Genomic DNA, 22,367 nt, shown 5'->3' with positions numbered 1-22,367 from the left:
TGTGGGAAAAATGAAGGGGTCTGAATACTTTCCAAATGCACCGTAAGCTGGAAGTAGAAGCCTAAGTGTTTAAAGAAGCCATTAATTTACTCCAATTAGGGGTTAGGGGAAAATAATAAAAGGAACATGTTTTTTTTAAATATCATATTTACAAAAGAATATATGAGGGATTGTAAATGATGCAGACAATTACATTGATGGAAGCTACAATCTATCTGCAATATTAAATGTACCCCCTAAATATAAATATATATATAACAAAAAATGCCATCCATGTAGCAGTCAAAATACATCATATAGGTCGGTGTCTCTTTAACTCTATTTCTCCCAAAGACTGGTGCTCAGCTGGACAGTGCACTGGAAGGCCCGCTGAAGAAACAACAGGCAAGTTACACCCACAGGGTCCCTCCCTAACCAAGCATGAGCCGCACTTAGTTACCCCATAGACCCATCACAAGACACACCAACAGACCCCACAGTCTGACAACAACACCTACACTGGATTCAGAAGGTATTCAGAACCCTTCACTTTTTCCACATTTTGTTACTTTAAAGCCTTATTCTAAAATGGATTAAATACATGTTTTCTCTCATCAATCTACACAGAAATACCCCATATTGACAGAGCAATAACAGGTTTTTAAACATTTTTGTAAATGTATTCAAAATAAAAACAGATACCTTTTATTTATGTAAGTGTTCAGACCCTTTGCTATGAGACTCGAAATTGAGCTCAGGTGCATCCTTTTTTCATTGATCATCCTTGAGATCGACAACTTGATTGGAGTCCACCTGTGGTAAATTCAATTGATTGGACATGATTTGGAAAGGCAAACACCTGTCTATACAAGGTCCCACAGTTGACAGTGCATGTCAGAGCAAAAACCAAGCCATGAGCTCGAAGGAATTGTCCGTAGAGCTCCGAGACAGGATTGTGTCGAGGCACAGGGGAGCTTTCCTCTTTTGTTCTCTATTTCTATTTCACCTTTCTTTTTTTTTAGCAGGAGTCCCATTGAGATTAAGATCTCTCTTACAAGGGAGCCTTGCATATACACAATGTATAAATACAACATAATACAAAATTACAAAACATACTCAGGAGAATCATTCATCAGCATACATGTCCCCAAACAACAATTTGAACTGCCTGAGAGGCACCAGTACATCTAGTTGCAGGGAACTCTGTAGATTGTTCCACACATGGGGTGCAAGGAAACCAAAAGCAGATGACATCAGAGGGCACCATCAGACCAACTTCTTAAATGTCCAAGTCCATGAAGTTTGCACTTGTACCTAGAAAACACTATTCTGCTCAAAACATATATATTTTTAAACCTTAAGTGTGTGTACATTACTGTATTAATGTCCCCAAGTAGACACACATCAACCTACAACACACAATCTGACATAAGCTATTGACACAATGCCCCTGTCCCTCAGTCATGTTAACAGACACCCCACAACCCGTTGACTCGGTTTCTCTGCTATATCAACCTACCTCCAATCTCAAAGCTCTTCCCCAAGACACATCAGATGTGTCAAAAGTGTGGTTATATGGCTATATGAACACAGCAATGTAGTTTTGTGATTGGAGGGTTTGTCTGTCTGTCTTCTCCCAGGCCAATGAGAAGGAGGACAACCGCATGAAGAATGTCCCTGTTCCTGTCTACTGTCGCCCCCTGGTGGAGAAGGACCCCAACAGGAAGGTAAACAAACAAACAAATATGTACTTGGTTAAAGCCACAATCTGCAATATTTACTGCTGTTCAATCAATCGTCGTGTTAATTCATTATATATATATATACCCATTGATTCTTTATTTAACTAGGCAAGTCAGTTAAGAGCAAATGACTATTTACCATCACGGCCTACCAAAAGGCCTCCTGCTGAGATGGGGGCTGGGACTCATTTTTTAAATATTTTTTTAATATAGGACAAAACGCACCACGACAAGAGACACCACAACACTACATAAAGAGAGACCCAAGACAACAACATAGCATGGTAGCAACACAACATGGCAGCAGCACAACATGGTAGCAGCACAAAACATGGTACAAACATTATTGGGCACAGACAGCAGCACAAAGGGCAAGAAGGTAGAGACAACAATGCATCACACAAAGCAGCCACAACTGTGAGGAAGTGTCCGTGATTGAGCCTTTGAATGAAGAGATGGAGATAAAACGGTCCAGTCTGAGTGTTTTTTGCAGCTCGCTCCAGACGCTAGCTGCAGCGAACTGAAAATAGGTGTGACCTAGGGATGTGTGTGTGCTTTGGGGACCTTTAACAGAATGTGACTGGCAGAACAGGTGTTGTATGTAGAGGATGAGGGCTGCAGTAGATATCTCAGATATCTCAGATAGGGGGGAGTGCTTATACATAAGCATCAACATTACATTTACATTTAAGTCATTTAGCAGACGCTCTTATCCAGAGCGACTTACAAATTGGTGCATTCACCTTATGACATCCAGTGGAACAGCCACTTTACAATAGTGCATCTAAATCTTTTAATCTCTTCCTTAAAGAGGTGGGGTTTCAGGTGTCTCCGGAAGGTGGTGATTGACTCCGCTGTCCTGGCGTCAACCAGTGGGTCTTGCGACGGGTGTATAAAGATGACCAGTTTATAGACCAGTAGTATAGAGTGCAGTGAAAGTGTCCTATAAGGAGCATTTGTAGCAAATCTGATGGCCAAATGGTAAAGAACATCTAGCCGCTCGAGAGCTGTGTTAAACAATGTGTGTAAACAAACTCTGTTTAGTTGTGGTGTGCGGCGGGGGTGGACCTGACGGGATGGAAGACATGCACTCAGGAAGTGATGACAGTAAAGGCTGGCCCCGGCAACGGCGTTACGAATCCTCTAGCCATAGAGGAGGGAGAGGGAGGAGACGGCAAGAGCAACCACAGCTCACCAGAGAAGAGAAAGGTACTGTCTGTCTCTTGATCGAGTTGGTTTGTTAGTTAATTTAGCTAATGTTTCAGTTTGAAAACATACTTATTGCCCCCTTCTTCCGTTTCTCACCCCCACCTCTCCCTCCTTTTCTGTCCCTCTCCCTTTCCTTCACCCCAGTCTAAGGAGCTCCATGAAACAGACACTATGAGTAGCAGAGTCTGGATCCTGACCAGTACCCACTCGGCCAGCAAGGTGTTAAATAATACTTTTAAATCATATTTTTTTGGTTTCTAATAAGTTGTACTTGTAACACAGCTTGTTGCTGCAATTTGTTTCAATTGATCAAATAATGAAGAACTATTATCATCATTATCATCATCAAGGTGGTCATCATTGATGCCAACCAGCCCGGCTCGTTGGTCGACCAGTTCAACGTCTGCAATGCCCACGTGCTCTGCATCTCCAGCGTGCCAGGTTAGCGGTCAAACCGTAACACAAACTCATAGTACTCACCTATTAGACCAACTCTACCGCTACTTGACAACTTAGCACCCTACTACTATAATAACACAACCAGATCTACTACCACAACATGACCACATACATTAGCACTCACCATCTGGACCAAATCTACTGCAACTCGCCCACTAAGGAATCTACTGCCATAATAACATGACTACCGACCACCTATCCTACACCCTGTCTATTAACACAACACAAACCATATAGCACTCTCCACCTGAACCAAATCTACTACCATGACATGACATGACCATAGTATTCAGATCAAATCAACATAATATATACAGTGCATTCAGAAAGTATTCAGACCCCTTGACTTTTTCCACACGTTGTTATTTTACAGCCTTATTATAAAATTGCTTAAATAGTTTTTTCCCCCTCATCAATCTACACACAGTACCCCATAATGACAAAGTCAAAAAGTTTTTTGAGAAATTTTAGCAAATGTATAAAAATAAAAAAACTGAAATATCACATTTACATAAGTATTCAGACCCTTTACTCAGTACTTTGTTGAAGCACTTTTTACAGCAATTGGGAAGGTGAACCTTCAACGCCAGTCTGAAGTCCTGAGCGCTCTAGAGCAGGTTTTGATCAAGGATCTCTCTGTACTTTGCTCCTTTCATCTTTCCTTCGAGCCTGACCAGTCTCTCAGTCCCTGCCACTGAAATACATCCCCACAGCATGATGCTTCCACCACCATGATGCTTCCACCACCATGCTTCACTGTAGGGAAGACACAAATGTCCTTAAATTAATTTTGATTGGACGATTGAGTAAATAGTAGAACTGAAATGGGGGTATTATATGTTGATTCTTCAAATACCCCGCCTTTTTTTATTTTTATTAAGCATGATTGACATGTTTCTACTGGTCATTGTTTACATACGACTGGTCTCCTGGTGTTCATAAACATTCTAACAGACAGAGGTTTCCTCCAGATGTGACGCTCGGCATTCAGGACAAATCTTGGTTTCATCAGACCAGAGAATCTTGTTTCTCATGGTCTCCTGATTGGTAGAGTGCTGCAGAGATGGTTGTCCACAGACGAACTCTGAAGCTCTGTCAGAGTGACCATCGGGTTCTTGGGCACCTCCCTGACCAAGGCCCTTCTTCCCCGATTGCTCAGTTTGGCTGGGCGAACCAGCTCTAGGAGGAGTCTTGGTGGTTCCAAACTTCTTCAATTTAAGAATGATGGAGTCCACTGTGTTCTTGGGGACCTTCAATGGTGCATAAATGTGTTGGTACCCTTCCACAGATCTGTGCCTCGACACAATCCTGTCTCGGAGCTCTACGGACAATTCCTTTGACCTCATGGCTTGGTTTTTGCTCTGACATGCACTGGCAACTGTATATAGACAGGTGTAGACAGGTGTGTGCCTTTCCAAATCATGTCCAATCGATTGAATTTACCACAGGTGGACTCCAATCAGGTTGTAAAAACATCTTAATGGAAAAAGTATGCACCTGAGCTAAATTTTAAGTCTCATAGCAAAGGGTCTGAAAACTTAAGGTATTTCTGATTTAAAAAATATTATAAATTTGCAAACATTTCTAAAAACCTGTTTTCGCTTTGTCATTATTGGGTATTGTGTGTAGATTGATGAGGGAAAATGTTTTTTCATACATTTTAGAATAAGGCTGTAACGTTTCAAAATATAGAGAAAGGGAAAGGGTCTGAATACTTTCTGAATGCACTGTAATTCCATCTAAATCTACTGAACCAGAATCACATCTAATGTTTGTGCTTTGTGTGCATGTGTATGGGTGTGTATTTCTGTGTGTGCGTGCTTGTTTCTGTGTTTGCATATGTGCGTGTCTGTGTGTGCTTTTCTGTGTGTCTGTCTGCAGCGGCCAGTGAGAGTGACTACCCGGCGGGTGAGATCGTGCTGGACTCTGGGGAGGGTGGTGGTGAGGAGACAGGTGGGGTGGAGGGCATGCTAGCAGGCATCACCCTGGTGGGCTGTGCCACCAACTGTAGCGTGGTCCGCAGCAACTGCTCCTCGCGCACAGACACACCCGTACTGGACCGGGGGCAAGGTGAGAACCCCAGAGATTTATCTATTGTGCCTTCAGAAAGTATTCATACCCTTGACTTAGTCCACATTTTGTTGTGTTAATTCAAAATTGATTTTTTAAAAATCTTAATATATAATAATAATATATGCCATTTAGCAGACGCTTTTATCCAAAGCGACTTACAGTCATGTGTGCATACATTCTACGTGTGGGTGGTCCTGGGAATCGAACCCACTACCCTGGCGTTACAAGCGCCATGCTCTACCAACTGAGCTACAGAAGGACCACATCTACACACAGTAACCTATAATGAGAAAGGGAAATATGTTTTTATTAATGTTAGCAAATTTATTGAAAATGAAATACAGAAATATCTCATTTACATAAGTTTTCACACCCCTGGGTCAACACTTTGTAGAAGATGCTTTGGCAGCGATAACAGCTGTGAGTCTTTCTGGATAAGTCTCTAAGAGCTTTCCACACCTGGATTGTGCATCATTTGCCCATTATTCTTTTCAAAATTCTTAAAGCTCTGCCTAATTGGTTGTTGATCATTGCTAGACAACTATTTTCAGGTCTTGCCATGGATTTTCATGTAGATTTTATGTCAAAACTGTAACTAGGCCACTCGGGAACATTCACTGTCTTCTTGGTAAGCAACTCCAGTGCATATTTGGCCTTGTGTTTTAGGTTATTCTCCTGCTGAAAGATGAATTCATCTCCCAGTATCTGGTGGAAAGCAGACTGAACCAGGTTTTCAACTAGGATTTCCATTCCATTTCTTTTCAACCTGAAAAACTTCCCAGTCTTTAACGATTACAAGCATATCCATAACATGATGCAGCCACCACTATGTTTATGGAGAGTGGTATTCAGTAATGTGTTGTATTGGATTGGCCCCAAACATATAACACTTTGTATTCTGAACAAAAACGGAATTACTTTGCCACATTTTTTTGCAGTATCACTTTAGTGCCTTGCTGCAAACAGGATGAAGGTCTTGCCATTTTTATTCTGTACAGCAGGGTTCCCCAACTGGGGGCCCATGGGCTCAATTTGACCGTGTTAAACACTATTATTGCACACAGAGTGAGTCCATGCAACTTATTGTGTGACTTGTTAAGCAAATCACTCATGAACTTATTTAGGCTTGCCTTAAGAAAGGGGTGTGAATACTTTCTGAAGGCACTGTATATTACACTGTACAGTGCCTTGCGAAAGTATTCGGCCCCCTTGAACTTTGCGACCTTTTGCCACATTTCAGGCTTCAAGCATAAAGATATAAAACTGTATTTTTTTGTGAAGAATCAACAACAAGTGGGACACAATCATGAAGTGGAACGACATTTATTGGATATTTCAAACTTTTTTAACAAATCAAAAACTGAAAAATTGGCCGTGCAAAATTATTCAGCCCCCTTAAGTTAATACTTTGTAGCGCCACCTTTTGCTGCGATTACAGCTGTAAGTCGCTTGGGGTATGTCTCTATCAGTTCTGCACATCGAGAGACTGAATTTTTTTCCAATTCCTCCTTGCAAAACAGCTCGAGCTCAGTGAGGTTGGATGGAGAGCATTTGAACAGCAGTTTTCAGTTCTTTCCACAGATTCTCGATTGGATTCAGGTCTGGACTTTGACTTGGCCATTCTAACACCTGGATATGTTTATTTTTGAACCATTCCATTGTAGATTTTGCTTTATGTTTTGGATCATTGTCTTGTTGGAAGACAAATCTCCGTCCCAGTCTCAGGTCTTTTGCACAGACTCCATCAGGTTTTCTTCCAGAATGGTCCTGTATTTGGCTCCATCCATCTTCCCATCAATTTTAACCATCTTCCCTGTCCCTGCTGAAGAAAAGCAGGCCCAAACCATGATGCTGCCACCACCATGTTTGACAGTGGGGATGGTGTGTTCAGGGTGACGAGCTGTGTTGCTTTTACGCCAAACATAACGTTTTGCATTGTTGCCAAAAAGTTCAATTTTGGTTTCATCTGACCAGAGCACCTTCTTCCACATGTTTGGTATGTCTCCCAGGTGGCTTGTGGCAAACATTAAACAACACTTTTTATGGATATCTTTAAGAAATGGCTTTCTTCTTGCCACTCTTCCATAAAGGCCAGATTTGTGCAATATACGACTGATTGTTGTCCTATGGACAGAGTCTCCCACCTCAGCTGTAGATCTCTGCAGTTCATCCAGAGTGATCATGGGCCTCTTGGCTGCATCTCTGATCAGTCTTCTCCTTGTATGAGCTGAAAGTTTAGAGGGACGGCCAGGTCTTGGTAGATTTGCAGTGGTCTGATACTCCTTCCATTTCAATATTATCGCTTGCACAGTGCTCCTTGGGATGTTTAAAGCTTGGGAAATCTTTTTGTATCCAAATCCGTCTTTAAACTTCTTCCAACAGTATCTCGGACCTGCCTGGTGTGTTCCTTGTTCTTCATGATGCTCTCTGCGCTTTTAACGGACCTCTGAGACTATCACAGTGCAGGTGCATTTATATGGAGACTTGATTACACACAGGTGGATTGTATTTATCATCATTAGTCATTTAGGTCAACATTGGATCATTCAGAGATCCTCACTGAACTTCTGGAGAGAATTTGCTGCACTGAAAGTAAAGGGGATGAATAATTTTGCACGCCCAATTTTTCAGTTTTTGATTTGTTAAAAAAGTTTGAAATATCCAATAAATGTCATTCCACTTCATGATTGTGTCCCACTTGTTGTTGATTCTTCACAAAAAAATACAGTTTTATATCTTTATATTTGAAGCCTGAAATGTGGCAAAAGGTCGCAAAGTTCAAGGGGGCCGAATACTTTCGCAAGGCACTGTATATGTATCATCGGGCTTGCAATGAAAGAAATCTAGGCTTTAATTGCGGCACAATTCTTCCTCTTCTTGTCCCTCCCCCCTGTGTCTCTGACGTGGCTCTCCCGCTCAGTGGGAGGCTGATTTCGGGTGAATCTAGTTGGGAACCTCCGCTATATATGTTGGTGTATATATCCCAGCAAGGGCTGATATGTCCCCCCCCCCCCCAGTAGTTTCCCCTCTCATTGGAAGCTGCACCCAGCCCAGTCAGTTGAAGAGTTATAAGTATAGTTAATAGGCCTCCATGTTTAAAAAAAAAAATTCCGATATGATATCAATTGCAAATAACAAATTTCAACTAATATCGATAGGGACTTGCCGTATTAGTGCCCATCTATAGTTAATGGGTATAGTTGTTGTAGTATATAGTGTATCACCCTGTGTCCCTGTCGCCTCAGCTCCCATGGCTCCACCACTCAGTGGGAAGCTGCACCCGGCCCAGTCAGCAGAGGAGGCCACAGAGGCTACAGAGGTAGCTGAGCCGGCCGCCAGCGAGACAGACAACACCTTGGGACCTCCTGGGCCCTTCATGGAGCACGTCTTCACAGACCCCCAGCCTCCGGTGGTTGATGCTGGCCAATATGACCGGTAAGACACAAGATTTTACCAGTTTTGAATTGCTAGTAGTTGTAAAGAGAAGAATATCGCCAGCACATTATTTAAATGTTGTCATTGAAAGTTTCATAAATGTTCTGAGTTTTCAACATTTTTACTGAAAGTGTATTTAGATACACTTTAGTTTGATTAGATTAGATTTAGTTTTAGTCTAACTTCTACTTTTTAAATAGTTATCTCTTTACATTTTAGTAATCTCTTTACATTTCTGCAGCAGATAATACTGCTAACATGCTACAGTAGTTGGACTGTGGTAGTCTATAGTGGACTTCAAGACAACTCTCTGTTTGTGTCCCCTGTCAGGTGTGCAGGCCAGTCAAAAGAGGAGTCTAACTCCCCACCCCAGGAGACGGAGGATGGAAGCGACGACCCGAAAGCTGGAACCAGTGTAGCCCCCACCATGTGGCTGGGAGCACAAAATGGCTGGTGGGTAATTAATCACTTAATGCCTAGCTAGTGGCGGAAATGTAATATGGGACATCATAGTGGTGTTGTTTTCTGGTTTTCTAAAAAAGTGCAAAAATGTATTTTTACAACACTTGACCACAAATGTCACAAAAAACAACAACATGATTTTTTTGGCAACCAGTTTTGCCTGCATATGTCTCCCAACCCATACAACCCTATCTCTGTCTATGTCCTAAATAAGCTTTACATCCCTTCTCTAGGCTTTACGTCCATTCGGCAGTGGCCAACTGGAAGAAGTGTCTCCACTCCATCAAACTGAAGGACTCTGTGCTCAGTCTAGTGTAAGTCCCCCACTACTGACCACTGTCTGCTTTTAGAATGGACATTTTTACCAGTCCTTCATTAATGTTGTAGTAAATGGGTGCATGTTGCTTTGTGTAACATTAGCGTGACTGTCTCTGTTTCAGGCATGTGAAGGGTCGTGTGCTTGTGGCTCTGGCAGACGGGACACTGGCTATCTTCCACAGATCTGAGGGTAACGTAAACTTAACCCTAACCTACCTAATTCTTCTGAGCTCTCACCTATGAGCCTTAACCATTAACTGTCTGCTGTGCTCAAAAAATGACATTCCATGAGAGCAACATTACTTTTTCTAATCGTGATTTAAAGCTTTACATCATTTGTTTATGTGTGGGCCTGTGTGTATCTCTTTATCTCCAGACGGTCAGTGGGACCTGTCAAACTACCACCTGATGGACCTGGGTAGACCGCACCACTCTATCCGCTGCATGGCCATGGTCCATGACAAAGTGTGGTGTGGCTACAAGAACAAGATCCATGTCATCCAGCCCAAGAGCATGCAGATAGAGGTTGGTCACAGGAGGGGAGGGACTGTTTGTATAGTAGAGGAAGTTGCAAAGTAACCTTTTTTGAGAACTGAAGACTCACGCAAGCTCCCAGACATAATAATGCCAAGACATTAGCCCAGTGGGCTAACCCAGTCTTGAGTCTATCTGCAGTTATGTTGCCGATAGAGATGGGTCGGGGAGAGCTCATGTAATGTCACTCCACATTGATAATATTCTGAAATAAATCAAAAGTAAATCAATCCACCAATTCACCCCCCTAACCCCTCTCCCACGCCAGAAGTCCTTTGACGCCCACCCTCGCAGGGAGAGCCAGGTGAGGCAGCTGGCGTGGATCGGGGATGGGGTGTGGGTGTCAATCCGTCTGGACTCCACGCTGCGTCTCTACCACGCCCTCACACACCAGCACCTACAGGATGTCGACATCGAACCCTACGTCAGCAAGATGCTGGGTAGGAATAACCTAAGCTAAATGGAGTCAATTTCCATGTCAATTCAGAAAGTAAACTATAAAATTCCAATTCCAGTTTTCCTCGAAGAAAATGATTTGGAATTACAGTTTACTTCCTGAATTGACTGAATTGAAATGGAATTGACCGCAACGATGCTATCCAGCTCTGGCTGGTGGTCCAAGATCTGTTTGTGTTGTACGGCCAATTTGTATGTTTGTTGTCATATCAAGACAATGACTATAGGAGTTGGCAAGACAGCTCAGACCGATCAGATCTGGGACCAGCAGGCTAAGCTTCGGCCAACTCATTGATAGGACACCATGTTATTTGACTCCACTTTTAGTCTATTGACATGCATCCAATGTATGGATTGACCTGTGTTCTATCTCTCTCTCACTCTGATTGACAGGTACTGGCAAACTGGGCTTCTCCTTTGTGCGAATAACCGCCCTTCTTATTGGTGGAAACCGCTTGTGGGTGGGGACTGGGAATGGTGTGGTCATCTCCATACCACTGACAGAGAGTGAGTTTGAGTGGTGCGCACACACACACCTCTTTGATTCCACTATTCTGTGTTTATATGTCTGCTTCTGTCTTTTACTTTCCCTTTTTATACTGAACAAAAATATAAATGCAACATGCAACACTTTCAAAGATTTTACTGTTACAATTCATATAAGGAAATCTTTACATTTAAATGAATTCATTAGGGCGTCGTCGATGGATTTCACATGACTGGGAATACCGAAATGCATCTGTTAGTCACAGAGGCATTAAAAAAAAGTAGGGGTGTGGGTCAGAAAACCGGTCAGTATCTGGTGTGACCACCATTTGCCTCATGCAGCATGACGCATCTCCCGATCAGTCTGTTGATTTGTGGCCTGTGGAATGTTGTCCCACTGCTCTTCAATGACTGTGCAAAGTTGCTGGATATTGACAGGAACTGGAACACGCTGTTATACACATCAATCCAGAGCATCCCAAACATGCTAAATGGGTCACGTCTGGTGAGCATTTCAGGCCATGGAAGAACTGGGACATTTTCAGCTTCCAGAAATTGTGTGCAGATCCTTGCGACATGGGGCTGTGAGTTAATCATGCTGAAACATGAGGTGATGTCGGCGGATGAATGGCACGACAGTGGGCCTCAGGATCTCGTCATGGTATACCTGTGCATTCAAATTTCCATTGATAGAATGCAATTGTGTTTGTTGTCTATAGCTTATGCCTACCAAATACCATAACCCCACTGCCACCATGGGGCACTCTGTTCACAATGTTGACATCAGCAAACTGCTCACCCACACAACGCCATGCACGTGGTCTGCAGTTGTGAGGCAGGTTGGACGTGCTGCCAAATTCTCTAAAACGATGTTGGTGGCTTAGGGTAGAGAAATGTACATTCAATTGTCTGGCAACAGATCTGGTGGACATTCCTGCAGTCAGCATGCCAATTGCACGCTCCCTCAAAACTTGAGACATCTGTGGCATTATGTTGCGTGACAAAACAGCTCATTTTAGAGTGGGCTTTTATTGTCCCCAGCACAAGGTGCACCTGTGTAATGATCATGTTGTTTAATTAGTTTCTTGATATGACACACTTGAATGGATTATCTTGGCAAAGGAGATATGCTCACTAACAGGGATGTCAACAAATGTGTGCATATAGACATTTCTGGCATCTTTTATTTCAGCTCATGTAAAATGGGACCAACACTTTACATGTTGCTTTTGTATTTTTGTTCAATGTATATCGGTCTGTCCATTTTTCTGTCTTCTCTTATTCCGTAATGGCTTCTCTTCGTTTTTTCTCTTTCTCTCTTTCTTTCTCTATTTTATGGCTGGTATCCCTGTACTTGTCCTCCCTGTCCTGATTGTCACTCTTGTCCACTCTCTCCTCTCCTCCCTCCTTCCCTCCCTTAGCGGTAGTACTTCATCGGGGACAGCTCCTAGGTCTGAGGGGTAAGTTAGGACTCCCTCTGTCCCGCAGGGATGATGTCACATACATCTGCCTGCCTGTCTTACCTCCATCTCCCCTTAATCGCTCTCCAACATAGGCCTGGTTCAGTTTCAGTCCTAAGCACCCTTATTACCCTAATGTTCACATATCTGATAGACTGGATAGGTGTGAGTAATATAGTGATTGGACCGGAGTAAATTACAGTATATAGCACTTGTGGAGATTTGAGAGGATTAGATAGCCCTCCAACAGGACAAGCACATGTTTGTTCATAAGGCCACATATCCAGTCATTTCAGATCTGTCAACCACAAAGGGGACGAGGGACTAGGGGCCGAAATGAAACAGAAACGGTGGTCTGGATCTGATTCAGGGAAATGACTTTTGTTCACGTGTAACTCTGCATGCTATCTTCAGGTGTTGTAAAGTACCGTATATAATGCATTGGCACACATATACTCTACCGTTCAAAAGTTTGGGGTCACCTAGAAATGTCCTTGTTTTTGAAAGACAAGCATACATTTTTTGTCCATTAAAAGAACATCAAATTGATCAGAAATACAGTGTAGACGTTGTTAATGTTGTACATGACTATTGTAGCTGGAAACGGCAGATTTTTTTTAATGGAATATCTACATAGGCGTACAGAGGCCCATTATCAGCAACCGTCACTCCTGTGTTCCAATGGCATGTTGTGTTAGCTAATCCAAGTTTCTCATTTTAAAAGGCTAATTGATCATTAGAAAACCCTTTTGCAATTATGTTAGCACAGCTGAAAACTGTTGTACTGATTAAAGAAGCAATACAACTTTTTCTTTGCAACTATGTGGCTTTTTCTTTGCAACTCTGCCTAGAAGGCCAGCATCCCGTAGTTGCCTCTTCACTGTTGATGTTGAGACTGGTGTTTTGCGGGTACTATTTAATGAAGCTTCCAGTTGAGGCGTCTGTTTCTCAAACTAGACACTCTTAATGTACTTGTCCTCTTGCTCAGCAGTGCACCGGGGCCTCCAACCCGTCTTTCTATTCTGGTTAGAGGCAGTTTGCGCTGTTCTGTGAAGGGAGTAGTACACATCGTTGTATGAGATCTTCCGTTTCTTGGCAATTTCTCAAATGAAATAGCCTTCATTTCTCAGAACAAGAATAGATGGATGAGTTTCAGAAGAAAGTTCTTTGTTTCTGGCCATTTTGAACCTGTACTCAAACCCACAAATGCTGATGCTTCAGAAACTCAACTAGTCTAAAGAAGGCCAGTTTTATTGCTTCTTTAATCAGAACTGCAGTTTACAGCTGTGCTAACATAATTTTAAAAGGGTTTTCTAATGATCAATTAGCCTTTTAAAATGAGAAACTTGGATTAGCTAACACAATGTGCCATTGGAGCACAGGAGTGATGGTTGCTGATAATGGGCCTCTGTATGCCTATGTAGATATTCCATAAAAAATCTGCTGTTCCCAGCTACAATAGTGATTTACAACATTAACAATGTCTACACTGTATTTCTGATCAATTTGATGTTATTTTAATGGACAAAAAATGTGCTTTTCTTTCAAAAACAAGGACATTTCTAGGTGACCCCAAACTTTTGAACGGTAGCGTATGTCGAGTATGGTGTTAATGTATGTATATGTATGAGTCATGTTTGTATGCTATTTGTGTGATGAATATGGATCATTTCAGTGACATAGTCAATATATTAGGTCATGGGGTTTTGGGGATGCCTTGTCTCTTCATTATTGCATGTTGATGGCATGTTTTGGTATTGCTACTATTTCAGTATTCAGATTGTTTTCTATTCACCGTTTGCAAATTCATAAGTGGATGACCACAGGCTTATTCAGTGAGTTGCCACGTACAGAGAATTGCTATGTATAGAGTCAGCTGACACAGTTTCCTATTCTGCATGACTGAGAGGGATGTCTGTTCTATATTACACATTTCTATTTTAAATGCTCTGTAACGATGTAGCCTGCCCAATTGGTGGGTCTTATTGGCAAGCCTGCTCTGTGTGTGCTAATGTGATTGGATGGTCTCATGCATCAATGTCCTTGTCCTATTTGCTGGTCTGTCAGATGTTCTGATTGGCTATTGACGCCACTCTCATCCCGATAGCCAATAAGGTGTCTCCAACGTCGTCCGGCGGCGTGGCCGGGGGTGTGATTCATGTGTATGCGGACGACAACCCAGAGAAAAGCAGCGGCAGCTTCATCCCATACTGCTCCATGGCCCAGGCTCAGCTCTGTTTCCATGGACACCGAGATGCCGTCAAGTTCTTTGTCTCTGTGCCAGGTCAGTTAGTAATCATAATTTGATTTTATAAAGTCCATAAAAGTAAATAGAGTTTATTATACTCTTAAACACATTACATCAAATGTGGAGTAATTGACAAACTAAAAAGTATTATACCTACTGTCAATACTCTCAACTTGATGTATTTGAGGACTGTGAGGATGGACCAGGTTGTCAACTGGGCACTAAAATGCAAAAGTGGTTTACAGTGTTTCATTTCTGGGTACCTATTGGTAACGTCCTTTACTACTATGTGACAACTGCTATTGTAAAAAGGGCATTATAAATACAATTGATTGACTGATCTGTTTCTCGTTACCTGTTAAAAAAAAGCAATTAAAACTTGTTTTTCAACCACTCCACAAATTTCTTGTTAACAAACTATAGTTTTGGCAAGTCAGTTAGGACATCTACTTTGTGCATGACACAAGTAATTTTTCCAACAATTGTTTACAGACCGATTATTTCTCTTATAATTCACTGTATCACAATTCCAATGGGTCAGAGGTTTACATACACTAAATTGACTGTGCCTTTAAACAACTTGGAAATTCCAGAAAAGTATGTCATGGCTTTAGAAGCTTCTGATAGGCTAATTGACATAATTTGAGTCAATTGAAGGTGTACCTGTGGATGTATTTCACGGCCTACCTTCAAACTCAGTGCCTCTTTGCTTGACATCATGGGAAAATCAAGAGACCTCCACAAGTCTGGTTCATCCTTGGGAACAATTTCCAAATGGCTGAAGGTACCACATTCATCTGTACAAACAATAGTACGCAAGTATAAACACCATAGGACCACTTAGCCGTCATAATGCTCAGGAAGGAGACGCGTTCTGTCTCCTAGAGATGAACGTACTTTGGTTTCGAAAAGTGCAAATCAATCCCAGAACAACAGCAAAGGACCTTGTGAAGATGCTGGAGGAAACAGGTACAAAAGTATCTATATCCACAGTAAAACGAGTCCTATATCGACATAACCTGAAGGCCGCTCAGCCATGAAGAAGCCACTGCTCCAAAACCGCCATAAAAAAAGCCAGACTACGGTTTGCAACTGCACATGGGGACAAAAATCATACTTTTTGGAGAAATGTCCTCTGGTCTGATGAAACAAAAATAGAACTGCTTGGCCATAATGACCAACGTTATGTTTGGAGGAAAAAGGGGGAGGCTTGCAAGTCGAAGAACACCATCCCAACCGTGAAGCACGGGTGTGGTAGCATCATGTTGTGGGGGTGCTTTGCTGCAAGAGGGATTGGTGCACTTCACAAAATAGATGACATCATGAGGGAGGAAAAATATGTGGATATATTGAAGCAACATCTCAAGACGTCAGACATCAAGTTAAAGCTTGGTCGCAAATGGGTCTTACAAATGGACAATGACCCCAAGCATACTTCCAAAGTTGTGGCAAATGGCTTAAGGACAACAAAGTCAAGGTATTGGAGTGGCCATCACAAAACCCTGACCTCAATCCTATAGAGAATTTGTGGGCAGAACTGGAAAAGCGTGTGGGAGCAAGGAGGCCTTACAAACCTGACTCAGTTACACCAGCTCTGTCAGGAGGAATGGGCCAAAATTCACCCAACTTATTGTGGGAAGCTTGTTGAAGGCTTCCTGAAATGTTTGACCCAAGTTAAACAATTTAAAGGCAATGCTACCAAATACTAATTGAGTGTATGTAAACTTCTGACCCACTGGGAATGTGATGAAAAAAATTAAAGCTGAAATAAATTCTCTCTCTACTATTATTCTGACATTTCACATTCTTAAAATAAAGTGGTGATCCTAATTGACCTAAGACAGGGAATTTTTACTAGGATTAAATGTCAGGAACTGTGAAACTGAGTTTAAAAGTATTTGGCTAAGGTGTATGTAAACTTCCAACTTCGTGTGTGTGTGTTTGTGTGTGTGTGTGTGTGTGTGTGTATGTGTATATATATATATACATTTTTTTTTTTATTTTTTTTTTTTTTTCTTCTTCTGTTTTTCTGTCAGGCAACGTGTTGGCCACCCTAAATGGTAGTGTGCTGGACAGTCCGTCAGAGGGTCAGGGGTCCTCGGCACAGCCGGAGGCTGAGGCTCAGAGCGTACATAACGTCCTGGTGCTGAGTGGAGGGGAGGGCTACATCGACTTCCGCATCGGTGAGGAAAATCACTCACGCATGCACGCACACTCTGCCATATACACCCAAGTCCATGTGGCGCTCTTTTGAATTACAAATTTAATTCTACTTGTCTCCAGATTCTCTACCCTTCTGCCCTAGTTGTGCACTTGTTCATTTCACTTTATGCATTTAAAATACCAATCCAATGCTTTTATGTGTGTGGATGTGCAGAAACACTTCAGTGCAAAGGTTACAGAAAGCGGGTGTGTCTTGTCATGCTGACTGACTCTCTCACGTCATCTGTGTGTCAGGTGATGGTGAGGACGATGAGACAGAGGAAGGGGAGGTGTCGGGGGGCGCCCCGCAGATGAAGCCTGCCGTGTGCAAAGCCGAGCGGAGCCATATCATCGTGTGGCAGGTGTCCTACGTCCCCGAGTGACACTCCCACCCTCTAGGGTCACCTTGCATCCCCCTGTCCCCCTTCTTGCACCCAGATGATCACCCCCTTCTCCCATCCTAAAACTAACCCACCCTACCCACCCCGCTCTTTCCTGCCCCTGTATCTACCCCTGGTCATGATGTAACTATCCCTACGGCCCCTGTACGTACTATTACACCCCTTTTAACTCTCGATATCCCCTCCAAAGACCTTGTAACTACCTATTGCCTTGTAAGTATCACTCCCCCAGTCTAGTAACTTTCAAAATACATTGACTATGACTACCCCCTTCCCCTCCCTCCCTCGCCCTGTTTTTTGCCGCTTCTACCAATGTAATCGTCTCCCCCCACTATGAGCCTTGTAACTACCCCTGCCCCCTAACTACCTCCAGCTACCCTGTATCTACTCCCTAAAGCCTGGAGTGTGTCTGAAATGGCACCCTAGTCACTATATGGTGCATTACTTTTGATAAAGACCCATATTGCGCTGGACAAAACGAATGCACTATATAGGGAATAGGGTGCCGTTTTAGATGTCACTCAGATGTACTTTCCCCTGGAAGTACGTCTGTATCTCTCCTGTATTTGACCTTTGACTTGTAATGGCCTGCATCTTCCCCTAAGCTACCCCCTGATACCTACAATCACCCCTAACCCAACCCTTTCTCGCCTCGCCCACCTGCATCTTATCAACAACACAAGTACAGGAACATTAAAGTACTGCATAATATAACGTCTCTCCAGAAATTACCCAAGTTTTGGCAACCAGTAATCCCAAAACTATTTATGGTATGACTTACTAAGACCCCCCACCTCCAATCAGCTTTCAGCTCACTGAACCACGCTGGAAACAGAGACAGCTGATTGCTCAAGAGGAATTCAGAGATAGGCAGTTATTGGTCGGAGTGAGTGACACGGTCACTAGCCGCTCATTGGTGAGTTGAATGTAGAGAGAGAGACTGACAGGTGATTGGTTGGTTCAGGGTGATTTTACCTCAGCCAGCTTTTAGTTAGAAGGTGAGGAGACGTTGTTGAATGTACTGGGAAAAAAACAAGATCAGTCTTGAATGCATTGGCCTGTAAATACAGTGAAGTTTGATCAGGAGGTGTGCAGACTCAGGATGCCTCGGAAATGGCGCCCTATGCCTTTTTATAATACTACTTTTGATCAGAGCCCTATTGTTCCTTGTCAAACGTAGTGTACTATATAGGGAATAGGGTGCCATTTGTAATACAGATGTAGTTAAATTCATGGGGGATAACTGAGCCAGTAAATCAGGTGTAGTGGAGTGAAGAGAAACTCTTGTTTTGGCATCAGAGGATGAACAGGGATTTGAATTGGTCCACATTAGAAGCAAGTTTCCAGACAGCCTTAAGGACATAGATTGGCCGTGTTTGAGCGGATCAAATATGTGATGCATTGTGAGTAAATTGTGACTGACTGATTGATCTACAAATAATAATGAGTAGTTATTTATGATGCAAGGTGATTTGTAGATAAGTCAGGCTGCACTGTCGATCAAACCCAAACTCTCCTGTAGAGAAAATGGACAGGTAAAGAGGCTCAGTTCTGTTTCGGCCTTTGTAAAAACCTATCAGTCTTCTCAGGTCTGTGAACACCAAAGGGGTAAGGGTGAAGGGGAAAGTAACCGTGCCAAATAGTGGAAGGAGAGAGAGAGAGCCAGGCATATCCTCGACTGTGGGCTGTTTGGTTCATAAATAATTCACCAACCGCCCACTCTACTCTGATTCCCAGACTGACAGTTGGACAGTGAGGTTTGTGCATGGTCGCCTGTTTTGAATGACAGCTGCAATTGACGATTCTGTAACTCTCCAGACATGCCCAAGGCCCCTCCCCTTCTTGTTCAGTATGTTATTCATATGTTGATCTCTTTATCTGTGTGGATTAAATATTAAACCTATTTGTGCGCTGAAAACCAGAGGCTGTGTTGTCTGTCGTTCTCTGTTGATTGACTTATTTTCAACCTTTTTTTGTGATCTTTTTTAAAATGTTACTTTTTGAATTAGGACCAGAATTCAATCTGATTGCAAGGCCAACCTATGCCGCATTTAAAGGTCATTTCCGATTGAGCCGACATACAGTATGCAGAGTTTACTGTGAATGCAGTCTCCGCTAACATGGGAACATGATGCTGCAGTTCGGAACTTCCGGGTTTACGGAATTAATTGAAGATGTACAAAGAAGTAACAAGGACAGTGGTTCAGATTCGGAAGAGTGAAGCTCAAGTCCATTTGGAACATACCCTGTCAACTTTAGGCACCTCTAACAGCAGTACTATAGATGTTCATGTTGCACAGTGGACATTACGTTACATTTTAGATCCTGGTTAAAAGTCCTTTGAGGACAGTACATAGCCTATCACACATACAACCACCCTTAATGTCTATGATATACCTGTAACAATAAAGGAATGAAATTAATTGAGATTTTTTTATTCATTTATTTTAAGCGATACAGTTGGCTGTTCGACCACATTCAGTGTTTACAAACTTCCTTCTTCACTGTTGGTTCTCCTCTGAGGTTTTTAAGAGTGTTTTGGGATTATGATGAGGTAAGAAAGCAGGACACAGCTTCTTCATGACATATTCTTCAAAAACCAAGAGTTGTTTATGTTACAGACGACATCTTTAAAACTGCTAAAAATGAATAAAACAAATACACTGACCGAACTGTGAATGTGTGACTTCAGATTAAAACACAATAAATCACTATGAACGAATGAGATTAGAAAAACGTGCCCTTTATTCGCCTTTCTCTCTTCTCTCTCTGTCAGTGGTTATTGCTAAGTTTCAGAGAGAGCACTATTGCATTCCACATCCATGACCGTCCAGTACATACAGAAAGCAGCAGCAGATATGCAATTAAAGAACCTACAGTACAAGGATTCTCCTTGCAGTGTAAATTCAATCTTAAAGTTAACTCACTGTGAATCTCACACCTTGCAGTTTAATCTCAATGTTATCTTGTGTAAGTAACCGTGGCGAAGATGTGTTGTCATTCCTTCAATAAATATTTCATCAAAGCAGCAATATCACTCCTAGCTGCCTACTACAGAAAGCCGCAAATATATTTTCATCATCCTAACCAACTTGCCCTCTAAATACACCTCTGCTGTCTTTAACCAAGATCTCAGCGATCACTGCCTCATTGCCTGCATCCGTAATGGGTCAGCGGTCAAACGACCTCCACTCATCACTGTCAAACGCTCCCTGAAACACTTCAGCGAGCAGGCCTTTCTAATCGACCTGGCCCGGGTATCCTGGAAGGATATTGATCTCATCCCGTCAATAGGGGATGCCTTTTTTTTTTTAATGCCATCCTAACCATCTTAAATAAGCATGCCCCATTCAAGAAATTTAGAACCAGGAACAGATATAACCCTTGGTTCTCCCCAGACCTGACTGCCCTTAACCAACACAAAAACATTCTATGGCGTTCTGCATTAGCATCGAACAGCCCCCGTGATATGCAGCTTTTCAGGGAAGCTAGAAACCAATATATACACAGGCAGTTAGAAAGGCCAAGGCTAGCTTTTTCAAGCAGAAATTTGCTTCCTGCAACACTAAATCAAAAAAGTTCTGGGACACTGTAAAGTCCATGGAGAATAAGAACACCTCCCAGCTGCCCACTGCACTGAATATAGGAAACACTTTCACCACTGATAAATCCACTATAATTGAGAATTTCAATAAGCATTTTTCTACGGCTGGCCATGCTTTCCACCTGGCTACCCCTACCCCGGTCAACAGCACTGCACCCCCCACAGCAACTCGCCCAAGCCTTCCCCATTTCTCCTTCTCCCAAATCCAGTCAGCTGATGGTCTGAAAGAGCTGCAAAATCTGGACCCCTACAAATCAGCCGGGCTAGACAATCTGGACCCTTTCTTTCTAAAATGATCTGCTGAAATTGTTGCCACCCCTATTACTAGTCTGTTCAACCTCTCTTTCGTGTCGTCTGAGATTCCCAAAGATTGGAAAGCAGCTGCGGTCATCCCCCTCTTCAAAGGGGGGGACACTCTTGACCCAAACTGCTACAGACCTATATCTATCCTACCCTGCCTTTCTAAGGTCTTCGAAAGCCAAGTCAACAAACAGATTACCGACCATTTCGAATCTCACCATACCCTCTCTGCTAGGCAATCTGGTTTCAGAGCTGGTCATGGGTGCACCTCAGCCACGCTCAAGGTCCTAAACGATATCTTAACCGCCATCGATAAGAAACATTACTGTGCAGCCGTATTCATTGATCTGTCCAAGGCTTTCGACTCTGTCAATCACCACATCCTCATCGGCAGACTCGACAGCCTTGGTTTCTCAAATGATTGCCTCGCCTGGTTCACCAACTACTTCTTTGATAGAGTTCAGTGTGTCAAATCGGAGGGTCTGTTGTCCGGAGCTCTGGCAGTCTCTATGGGGGTGCCACAGGGTTCAACTCTTGGACCGACTCTTCTCTGTATACATCAATGATGTCGCTCTTGCTGCTGGTGAGTCCCTGATCCACCTCTACGCAGACGACACCATTCTGTATACTTCTGGCCCTTCTTTGGACACTGTGTTAACAACCCTCCAGGTAAGCTTCAATGCCATTACAATTCTCCTTCCGTGGCCTCCAATTGCTCTTAAATACAAGTAAAAGTAAATGCATGCTCTTCAACCGATCGCTGCCCGCCTATCCAACATCACTACTCTGGACGGCTCTGACTTAGAATACGTGGACAACTACAAATAACTAGGTGTCTGGTTAGACTGTAAACTCTCCTTCCAGACCCACATCAAAGATCTCCAATCCAAAGTTAAATCTGGAATTGGCTTCCTATTTCAAAACAAAGCATCCTTCACTCATGCTGCCAAACATACCCTTGTAAAACTGACCATCCTACCAATCCTCGACTTCGGCGAT

General features: G+C 42.7%; 1 protein-coding gene across 10 annotated transcripts in view; it reads left to right on the top strand.

The window, feature by feature from the left end:
- mapk8ip3 (mitogen-activated protein kinase 8 interacting protein 3) overlaps positions 1–19,387 on the top strand; it is a 71,300-nt gene extending 51,913 nt beyond the window's left edge. For 7 of the 10 annotated variants that reach the window (XM_052518335.1, XM_052518338.1, XM_052518339.1 and 4 more), the window contains 17 exons: positions 334–384; positions 1,620–1,706; positions 2,766–2,930; positions 3,075–3,149; positions 3,281–3,371; positions 5,271–5,459; positions 8,708–8,897; positions 9,228–9,350; positions 9,593–9,673; positions 9,800–9,867; positions 10,054–10,202; positions 10,480–10,651; positions 11,061–11,174; positions 12,575–12,613; positions 14,721–14,897; positions 16,898–17,044; positions 17,319–19,387. In XM_052518335.1, the coding sequence (XP_052374295.1) occupies positions 334–384; positions 1,620–1,706; positions 2,766–2,930; positions 3,075–3,149; positions 3,281–3,371; positions 5,271–5,459; positions 8,708–8,897; positions 9,228–9,350; positions 9,593–9,673; positions 9,800–9,867; positions 10,054–10,202; positions 10,480–10,651; positions 11,061–11,174; positions 12,575–12,613; positions 14,721–14,897; positions 16,898–17,044; positions 17,319–17,446 (2,046 nt within the window). In that variant the 3' untranslated portion in view covers positions 17,447–19,387. The remainder of the gene's footprint in view (positions 1–333; positions 385–1,619; positions 1,707–2,765; positions 2,931–3,074; positions 3,150–3,280; positions 3,372–5,270; positions 5,460–8,707; positions 8,898–9,227; positions 9,351–9,592; positions 9,674–9,799; positions 9,868–10,053; positions 10,203–10,479; positions 10,652–11,060; positions 11,175–12,574; positions 12,614–14,720; positions 14,898–16,897; positions 17,045–17,318) is intronic. The other 3 variants (XM_052518344.1, XM_052518341.1, XM_052518343.1) reach the window with 2 other exon arrangements.
- Positions 19,388–22,367: the final 2,980 nt, after the last annotated feature.

The sequence above is a fragment of the Oncorhynchus keta genome, chromosome 5 (genome assembly GCF_023373465.1).
Source record: "Oncorhynchus keta strain PuntledgeMale-10-30-2019 chromosome 5, Oket_V2, whole genome shotgun sequence".
NCBI lineage: Eukaryota > Metazoa > Chordata > Actinopteri > Salmoniformes > Salmonidae > Oncorhynchus > Oncorhynchus keta.
This window is presented reverse-complemented; position numbering and strand designations above follow the sequence as displayed.